The sequence below is a fragment of the Limulus polyphemus genome, unplaced genomic scaffold, assembly GCF_000517525.1.
Source record: "Limulus polyphemus unplaced genomic scaffold, Limulus_polyphemus-2.1.2 Scaffold1951, whole genome shotgun sequence".
Lineage (NCBI taxonomy): Eukaryota > Metazoa > Arthropoda > Merostomata > Xiphosura > Limulidae > Limulus > Limulus polyphemus.
Window position 1 is genome coordinate 22,559 of NW_013667561.1, and position 10,568 is coordinate 33,126.

The window sequence follows — 10,568 nt, forward strand, 5'->3', positions numbered from 1 at the left end:
GACCCATAGCGGTTTCTTTTTCTCAGAATCGAATTGCGCTGGACCTGACACTGCAAGTCTCAGAATTGGGTCTAAACATTCCAGTCCGAATTCGACTTTATTCTACTTATAATGAGGAAATGCCGCTTTAATATTTGAAAGAGGCGGTTGAAAATTTTTCATAACTGATATTATTTGTGATACTGATTAACAGCTTTGATTGTTCTAAAGAAAAGGGCAAAAATATTTATTCTCGAAAGAATAACTTAGCTCTTCTGGTATACTAGTTACATCAGAATTGTAAAATTCAGTAAAAATTACTATTTTTTATTTCTCAATAAGACTGTTCTCGGGTTTGGGATACGTTTAGTATTATAAATAATCAAGTACATTAATAAATACTAAGGATACGAGTTCGCTAATTAATAACACAGGCCTGCAATGGTTATATTTTTTGAAATTTTTACATGCTCTATAGTAATTTCTGTATGCTGAATCCGAAAATGATATCCATTTTTTCTCATTCACGTACAGATTTTGTTCAAAACATCATAACGCAATACATAAAAGAAAGACTACAAGACGTAGATTTCCCAAAAGAATCAGGATGAATGAGGATGCATAGTCGTATGACATCAATGTTCTTCCTTTTCCTCCAGTTTGTTTGTATTTTTGTTAACAAACGTAATAATAAAAAATGTTCATTGTGGTAAACGAAATAATAATTTGATCTAAATAAGAGTTTGTTTGTTTTTTTGTTCTAGATTTGTAAAAACTCCTTTCGTGATGGAAAAAAAATGAATATTATTTTCGAGATATGCGTAGCTGAATTATGGAAAATCCGTTATTAAAACCAAAACAACTTTTATGAAGTTTAAATTCGCAGGCCTGTGTTATTTGTGAAACGTTGAACGATATGATATTTACTGGCTACGATAATACGAGTCGTTCAAAGGATGCATTCAATCCAATATTTTACTACCTCCTCATAGTTGAAAACAAGTCTTCTGTAATTAATTATATATGTCACTTGAGTTTGATTCCTTTTTTCACGAAACGTCGGTTTGGAATAAAATAGTTTTTTTTCTGGAGTGGGTAGTCGTTTTTGTTTTGTAAATATTAATAATACTGTTCTTTGATTAAGTGTTTAGATTCCTAGTGGACAAAAAGATCTATACTACATCAGCAAAAATTTTACAGCCCCTCTTTTCATTACATAATTTGATACAAACCTGAAAAAGTTGTTAATATAATTTAATTAAAGCGTGTTATTTAATTTCTTTTTTTTAGAAAACATACATCAAATTCTCTACTGCGATATTTTGAAGTTCATTTCATAATATTTTAACGATCATATCACCACCAGATCAGGATTACCTAAAGAACTACCCTACGCCCTTTCCTTCTCCTTCACTATCGTGGTCACTACTTTCCACTGGAGGGTCTAATCCCGTGTGCACTGTAACTTGGACATTTCTGTTGACACTGACTGCAGGGTAGAACACTTCCTGGTGGAGACCAGTGAAAGCTACGAGGCCTTGGCGTTCATCGTTAACATAGAAACTTAGCTGATGCTCATCCAAGTTTAACAGCACTCCAACGACAGATCCTGTATCTATTCCGCCCTCTGTTCTACTGTGGTGATGATCGGAATGTAAGAACCACGATCTCTGATGGTCGATATACATACTCCATCCTTTGTCATCCTTACCTGAAAATAGCATATTCAGCTCATGACAGTAAACACCAGAAAAGAAAACCCTTTGGTCCTCCAACCTTAAACGTAAATATTTCCTTCATCAGGATAGACTATACTTTACCTAGCATATTTAACCACAAAAGTGTTTCTTTTTTTACTATTTAATTTTAAAACCCACTCTATACTCGATTAAACGTGGTCTTAAGAGTTCCGAATTTCTTCACGCTTAAAAATTGTAATTTTTTATTTTTATTAATAAATACGTATTAACGTAATTTCTTGTTAAACATACATATATTTTCTAACACAAATAGCTAACTAAATTAATTAAAACACACACACACACTTAGGATTTAATTTATTTCTTTCTATGCAATGGTTTTATTTGTCATCTTTTCTGTGCAATGTTTGAACTTTGGTACAACAACACGACTACTTACATGCTACAGAGGAGTATGGATAATTTAGATCTGCCATTTGAGTAAGATGTAATTTATGTGATTAGACTGGGTAAACTTTAAAACTTGGTTAAAAAAATAACCAAACATTCGGTTTGTGTATGTACGACTCACCATGCTAAGACTGGTTATTTTTTACCAAATGTACTCAACAAGCACTTTCTTTAAACTAATTGATGAAATTGGTGAAAAAGTAACCAGTTCTCTTCGTAATTTACTTGTCAGCCAACCGATGTGTTATTTTATTAAAACTGTTTTAAGTGTATAGGTATGATTCCTTTTTTATCTTTCCATTTAGTTATCTAACTCTTGAAAATTAAAGTTAAAGAAGTCATTTTCTTTTCTTTATTTTAATCGGTAATTTCTTCAGAATACTCCTCATCAATGTTTAAAAACTGTTCTTTGGCGGGAAACTTCCTATTAGCTATTCAGGCGTACTGCTGCTAACGATAAACCTACCGTAATTATTGATAGATTTCTTAAAGAAATTCGAAGCAGTTTACTTGGGAGTCATAATTTGAAAGTTTGGGATTTTTTTTCAGATTATGGGTAAGTACAAAGATAGCCATCAGGCACTAATTTCACGAATGGTATAAAATAACGAAAGATGCAGTTAAAATAAATTAGTAGAAAATCAGTGCTATAAGCGTTTAATAGTTTGTCTAATTTTTAAAGTAGAAAGCTAGAAGAATAAGGTTATCAATCGATAAGTTAAATATCAGAGTTTCTAAATATTCTTGTTTGGCTATTTGAAAAGTACAATATTTTTAGGAATTATATCGTTTTTTATTTGTTTGTTTCTGTGTTGTTGTTGTTTTTCAAAAACAACGACAATATATATATATATATCAAATAAAGTGAAAAATCTCGACTTACCCAGCATTATGTCTTTGGCCACATCGAAAGTGGCGACACCAAATCCAGGGTCCGCATTCGTATTGTATTTATCAATAGTAAATTCCCAGTAATGCAACCCTTGGGAGAAACCTAAGTTTCCTAGCACCACGCGGTGTTCGTAGGTGTCGCACGTGACAGTTTGATTCTCATTGGACAGTATGATGTCAGAGTGGGCAGTCAATGGATCCAAACTAAACCAGGCCACTAGAGAGAATATAGAAACCACGTTACTAAAAATTGTCTGACAATTGAAGCTTTTGTAAAAAAAAACTAAAAAAACGGCTTTTTATCCAATATCAGGTAAAACAACAGAAAGTATTAAGAGCTCAAAAATAGTATTTCATTAAACCAGAAATCAAGATGTCATTTAATATATACCGGAACTGTAAGAGCTCACAATAACTATGTTCACTTTCAATATTTTCCCAATTTCTATTTTTAATATTAAAGTGTGGTCAAAATTCTAGTGTGTAAAAAATAACACATTTTGCTGATGCTTACAAATACGTGTTTTCAGGTCGTAGAGTACAGGTCGTAGAGTAGCTGATGCTTACAAATACGTGGCTGATGCTTACAAATACGTGTTTACTCTACGACCTGAACACGTATTTGTAAGCATCAGCTACTCTACGACCTGAACACGTATTTGTAAGCATCAGCTACTCTACGACCTGAACACGTATTTGTAAGCATCAGCTACTCTACGACCTGAACTATAAAAGGATTACCCCCCCTCTCCAGTACCTCAGCTAAAAACAGGATTTCGATACCCGTGGGGGGCACAGCACAGATAGCTCATTGTGTAGTTTTGCGCGTAACAACAAACAAACTAAAAGGATTGGTAAATCATTCTAATTAATTTATTATGTATGGATATTTTATCAATGAACTCGTGTAAACTGGCCTTATCAGGAGTTCTTGTTTCGAAATATCATTTTCAAATTTTTGTTATGATACTTAAAAGTGGTCGCAATAGTGAAGTTTTATAGATAGTCTTTTCAACACGAGTACGGCATCTAAAATTTATCTATATGTCAAAAATCGTGATATAGAGAGAAACAAACTTTGTAAGAAAACTGTGTAACTTCTATTTTGTAAAAGTAGGTCACGCTTTGTGTTGATTTCTTAGCAACGAATGGCTGGCTCTCGTTGTATGGTCTCTTTTGAAAGCTTGAGGTACGTGTGGGATAATCCGACATGGACAAGGAAAACCTCGAAAAAAATGAGGTTTAAGATTTTGTAAGTGAGCATTTTTTGTTGTTCAATATTTAGAAACCAATCAAAGACCGTATTTCACAAGTAAAAATGTTTAAATTGATTCGTCCAAAGACAGACAAACAAAAAGAAAAAATAAATATCACGCTAAATGAGAACACGGTTACAATCGACACATAACAAAGGTAGATAGAACATTATGTCAAAACATTTAAACACTAGACTGACCTCCACTTGAACTTTCAGTAAAACGTATAATACATGCCAAACACACGCACATAAAACAAATACATACACAAAGACAGATCAAACTGTCAAAGCCTTCCTTTATCCAAGAAATTTTCCAATTTAACTTCAAAATACTGAGTGATACATTAAAATTCACTGCCTGTGCTAGCTGAACCAGCCACAGTAAGAAAAACAAAAACTGGTTAATAGCCGGATATGACCACCAAGGCCTAAACAGCTCCATGAGAAGACGTAGACAGCTTATGTTGGCGATAACTAATGATACGTATAAATTCACGGAATAAGAAATTTTCTAAAAAAAGTATTTTTGTTTGTTTGTTTGGTGTTAAGCACAAAGCTATGTAATGGGTTATCTATGCTGTGCCCACCACGGGTAACAAAACCCAGTATTTAGTGTTATAAGCCTTCAGATTTAGTTATCTAGCGTTAAAAGGTAGCACTAGAAATGTTCCCTCTGGCATATTCGGCAAGTTCGACTTTTTTGTTCAATGTCCTTCTTCAGAGTTTGAAAAGTCTTGAAGAGAAATTTAGTTTTTGTTTTCCTTCAGCTCGTTTTGAAGATTTCGACTGGAGCTCATCTGAAATGGAAAGCGATAAGAACATTTCCATAATGGCTAGCAGTTTAGAAATTAAGTTTGGTAATATGCTGTTGGGCTCATTCTATTTCACTGTTGTAACGAAAAATCAGCAGTCTCAGACCATGCAATCTAAATTTTGTTTCCATTTTCGTGGTTCAGTGGCTTCGCGCTTTGGACCATAGTTGGATGTTTGCGAATTCGAAGTTGACTAGTGTCGCGCTGTTGTGTCTGTGAGAAAGACATTTTACCTTAGTATACCCAGATGTATGATGGTTATCCAGCTATTAGTTGGGGGGGGTTAACCTGAGATGGACTGGCATCTCGTCTTGAAGAAATGTGTCACCATTCTTATACGCTTGTGTCAATTAAGCCGGAGTTCAGCACCAGATCCCATGTGCCATTTCGACATAGGAGGGATTTGACCTGATACCTGTGCGAGTTAATTTTTTTGAAAAAACAAACAAAGAGGGCATCTGTGGTCAGTGAATCAGAAGCTACTGTCAACCGTTCCTGCCAGGATAAAGCGACTCTACATATTGGGACGAGCTCATATTTCAGCTTGAAAGTAAATTATGTTTAAACATTCCTAGGTTGCTAAGGGAATGTGGAATAATGTCATACTACATTTTTTATTAAAGTAAGTGTGCATTGTGCTAGAAAGGGTTGAGAAACACTGGGCTATGGCTTATGATGTAAAACACCACATCCGTATACTGGCAATGTGGAAAAGTAGATGATAAAATAAAAATCAACGAACAGCAAAGAAAAGGCGGACGGTGTCACTAAGGGAAGTGTCTGTATAGGTACGTCTGAACTCAATATTCTCCCAAACAAATGCACTTAGATGGACTAGAGCCTCATATTTCAGTTGATAGTTGACTATTTTAACTTGGAAAAAGGTAGTTATCTTCATTATTAATGCAGATTTTTGTAAGGTTTCATTTGTTTGTTTGTAGTACTGAAATAGTGTTTTCTGTAAAACAATCAATAACTAGTGCAGTTAAACAATGAAGTTATGATTCCATAAAAAAAAAACAGAAACATTTGAGATATTTTCATATTTATTGTTTAACACACTTTATATAAATACTAACATATTCATAAGCTGAGTTAGATACCATAAGTATCTTGCCTACCTCAGACGTAAGAGAGGGGTGGTAGAGATAATAACGTTATAGTTTCCCCAAAGTTTCATCAGAGGGCTCTACTGTCTTAGAGTCATAGTTCCACAAAGTGGAACCAGGAGGCTCGTTGCGAGGCCACCATATCGAAACCAGATTTCTAGCGTTATAAGTCCACAGACTTACCGCTGTGCCACTGAGAAGCTGTCTGCTTACCATACTGTGGTTTTTAGCAAATTTGAAAATTTTACCTCAGTTAATTTTGACTTTCAAAATCAACAGTCTTTAGAGCGAACACTTAAAACGGACTTTTCCAATCTCATACTTATCACAAACTTCTTTTTTAGCCGATTTTTCATAATACGACCTTATTTCTTAACCAAATTACACTTATAACAAAATATACTAAAATATAAGAGCTTTATTAAAACAATAAAAGTAATTTAACAATTGTCTATGAGATTTAGAAAATAAGCATAATCAACTTTCACTTAAAATATTGATGTGACTCTGATGCTTTGATCTGTCACACAGAAAGCTGTCACACACCCATATGCAAAGAGGAATTTTATAAGAATATAACAACAATCATGTGATCCAACAATAAGATTTTGTTCATTCAGAAGGTTGACATCCTCTGATATTGTCATTTGATAAAAAATTGGACAAGTTGAAACTAACGAATTTTTCTAGCAGGTACGAAAAACTAATATATATATATATATTTAGTTTCAGCCGAAGAAATAACGTAACCTTCAAGTACAGACACTGCTGCTTATTCGACGACTGTAAAATCAATCAAAATCACATTTAATCGAGCCAGGTAGGTTAAGTTCCTTATCTTCGCACTTCGATCGTAGCTAGCTTGCTTTTTCTAATTCCCTTGGCCAAGAACAAATAGAAGTTCGAGCGCGTCACATTTTTTTTATTGTACTGGCCCATGAAAAACAAAGTCAGCTCAAAAAAAAAAACACGATTTCAACAGCGTGTCTCTAGATTTCAAAACTGTAATGGGTTTCACTTTTGTAATAAGTTGAAAAAGAAAAGCCACGTTTATAAAAACAAAACACCGTTAACAAGACTAGGAAATAGTTACTAAACAATTGGTGTTTGAAGTTAAGCACAAAGCTACACAATGGGCTATCTGTGCTCTGCCCACCACGGGTATCGAAACCCGGATTCTAACGTTGTAAGTCCGCAGACATACCGCTGTACCACTGGGGGGCTACTAAACAATGCTACAAACGTTTCGAACTTACAGTTTAAATAGATCTCTTTCTTTTTTTGTTTTGAGAAGGATAAAAAATCTACTCTATAGTCATGACTCTGGTTAAGCATCTACCTATATGGCACCATGTTTCGCTTACTACATTTACTTTTACTCATGTATCACGTGCACCTGTTTTTACATCACGTGCACTTTGGTGTGTGAGTGTGTGTTTTCAGCTGATAAACGTTTAAGCAAAATTCGTTTTAATTAGATTTTATTGAAAACAATAACATGAAAGGTGAGGATGAGAGACAACTTAAACAGATACTATCGTCTTAAAGCAAAACCTGAAAGTATATGTAAAAAAAAAGTGTAATAAGTAGTAGTCAGTTTCACAAACACATTCCTTATACATACATTTCTACAAAAAATACCCCCCCCCCCATTTGTTAAGAAGTATTTCTGCAGGCTTACGGCATTAAAAATCGGGTTTCAGTACCCGTAGTGGGCAGAACATAGATAGCCCATTGTGTAGCTTTGGGCTTAACAACAACCTACTAAACTACGACAAACGTGTTATATAATCATCAGAATACGAGCAAAATGAGATGAATTTGAAGGAAATCAGTAACTTTAAATGAAATCAAATGGGTCAACTGGGTTTGGTCGGGTAGCAATCACGTCATAGTTTTATCTGGTTGTCTCACCTTCGTCAGTTCGAATAGACATGACATCGCTGAAACCACTTGAGCCTATGTTGTTGACAGCCTTAACTCTTATATTGTAGAGTGTTCTAAACAAGAGATTTTCTATTCTGCAGATAGTGTCTGGACCACTATACACTTCCTGTAAGAAACAACGTAAAATATGTAAGATAAATTAACACGATGACCTTATTTCTATGTACGCATATAACAATAATAATACTTAAAACAAAACTTACAGAAATATCGTTAACTAAGAAAACTTTGTATTTAGGCAATTTAAGTGAATTTGTGCAATTCAGATTAATATTCTGGAAGAAAATTTGACTTATAGGTGGCTTGAGTGTGGCCTAGTGGTCAGAATATCGTACTGGGAATTCGAGACGTGGTACTACTAAATACGACATGCACTTCCAGTTTCTAGGTGCGTTATAAGAGTAACTGTTAATAATTCTCTCCGGTTAAGAGTAGCTGCTTCACGCGGTGCGTACTGTCGACTGATTGTCTTCCCTCTATCTGCTGATCAAAATTAGGGACGACTATGTCTGAACCCTAGTGTTCTCTTTCAGACAATGTTTTAGCGGTTGTAAAGAGTCAAACGTTTATTTATTTTGTCATCATTAAACGAGATACAAGAAGTGAGACTAAGAGAAATTAAGTTAAGATAAGAGGATCACAAGACTATCCATTGCAATAATATTCCACAAACCATGTGATTCGGCAAATGTATAATCAATAAGGTATTTATTTATCAATAAACTGTCAAATATATAAATAGAGTTTTAAGGTTTAAGGCTAAGCCTAGAAATGTGTTTTATATACAAGAGATAACGATTAGAATAAATATAAATTAACACCTTTATAATTTTATTTTTCGTCTGTTAACGTTATTGTTTTTTTGCTGAGGATTTTTACCTAATAAGAACAAAAAAATATAATTTCCTAGACATGTTTAGAAACATGAGAAGGAGATTTTAAATGTTCCCGTTGAAGAGCAAAAAACATTTTTTTGCGATCTGTACATTCTATTCCATACACATCTCCAGAAGTATCATTATCTCTAAACTTTCTGGATAACAGTTGACCTAGTTTTTTTTTTCTTTCCCAGATAGAAATTAAATTGTACTTGAATGTTAATTTCAATAATATGGGGGTCTCTGATCTAGTCGTTCAGTCCACTAGATGTCGTTCAGGTGAACAAACAAATAGAATTACAGTTTTTGTCATTTTGATCGAGAATTTTTAGCAATAGTTACTTTTGGATCTCAACCCAGAAATGAACATATATCCTGTATATATGAAATCAACCACTGACTGACTTATCCGAAAGGTTTTGTTTTTGCACTAATATTGAAATGCATATACTCATTTCATTTTGTATCACAAGTATTTTGACAGAGAACGGAGATTATTTTAGTCCCTTAGTTAAGAGAAAAATAACACAGTTTTAAGTCCAAATGGAAGAGCACTAGATTAGGAATGATGAGATAGAACTACGAGGACTTAATGTCGACTAAATTATGATGAATGGCACTTTAGGAATGTTAACGCTTACATATTACGATGCTATGTTCTTTTCTGACGTTACAGCTATTTTAAAGACTAGGTAAATAACACAGAAAGTACGGAGGAACACTTGAGATACCATGCCCATCCAAGACGAAGCTCAGGAAGGTTATGAGCTCCAGATTTTTATATATATTATAAGGGGTTTTCTAGTGCATTATCACTAACTCAAACTTGGTTTAATTTTTCAGTGAAAAAGGCTATTTTCTTTACATCAACATTTAAAGCAGGATCAAAGTTAAATAAACGTCAAAGCAAATCATATGAAAGGTCATTAGTTAGAGTAATATATTTATTATTTACTGACCTAATATGATTAAAGAAACTGTAGCTGATTGTTATAAGAATATAAATTTTGTTTTCGATTGCTATGCACTGACATACTAAAATAACGCTTTAATATTATAGACCTTTAGAATTAAATAATGGGGTATAAAATAACACTGACATACTAAAATAACGCTTTAATATTATAGACCTTTAGAATTAAATAATGGGGTATAAAATAACACTGACATACTAAAACAACGCTTTAATATTATAGACCTTTAGAATTAAATAACGAGGTATAAAATAACACTGACATACTAAAATAATGCTTTAATATTATAGACCTTTAGAATTAAATAATGGGGTATAAAATAACACTGACATACTAAAACAACGCTTTAATATTATAGACCTTTAGAATTAAATAATGAGGTATAAAATAACACTGACATACTAAAACAACGCTTTAATATTATACACCTTTAGAATTAAATAATGGGGTATAAAATAACACTGACATACTAAAACAACGCTTTAATATTATAGACCTTTAGAATTAAATAATGGGGTATAAAATAACACTGACATACTAAAATAACGCTTTAATATTATACACCTTTAG

General features: G+C 33.4%; 1 protein-coding gene across 1 annotated transcript in view; it reads right to left on the reverse strand.

Annotated features, from left to right (window-relative positions):
* Positions 1-812: 812 nt before the first annotated feature.
* The window catches only part of LOC106465455 (E3 ubiquitin-protein ligase TRIM9-like), a 72,546-nt gene continuing 62,790 nt past the window's right edge, over positions 813-10,568 (reverse strand). Inside the window, exons 6-8 of the mRNA XM_013925685.2 lie at positions 8,114-8,252; positions 3,013-3,237; positions 813-1,690 (exon numbers count right to left, since the gene is read on the reverse strand). Coding sequence (XP_013781139.1) covers positions 1,365-1,690; positions 3,013-3,237; positions 8,114-8,252 — 690 coding nt within the window. The 3' untranslated portion in view covers positions 813-1,364. The remainder of the gene's footprint in view (positions 1,691-3,012; positions 3,238-8,113; positions 8,253-10,568) is intronic.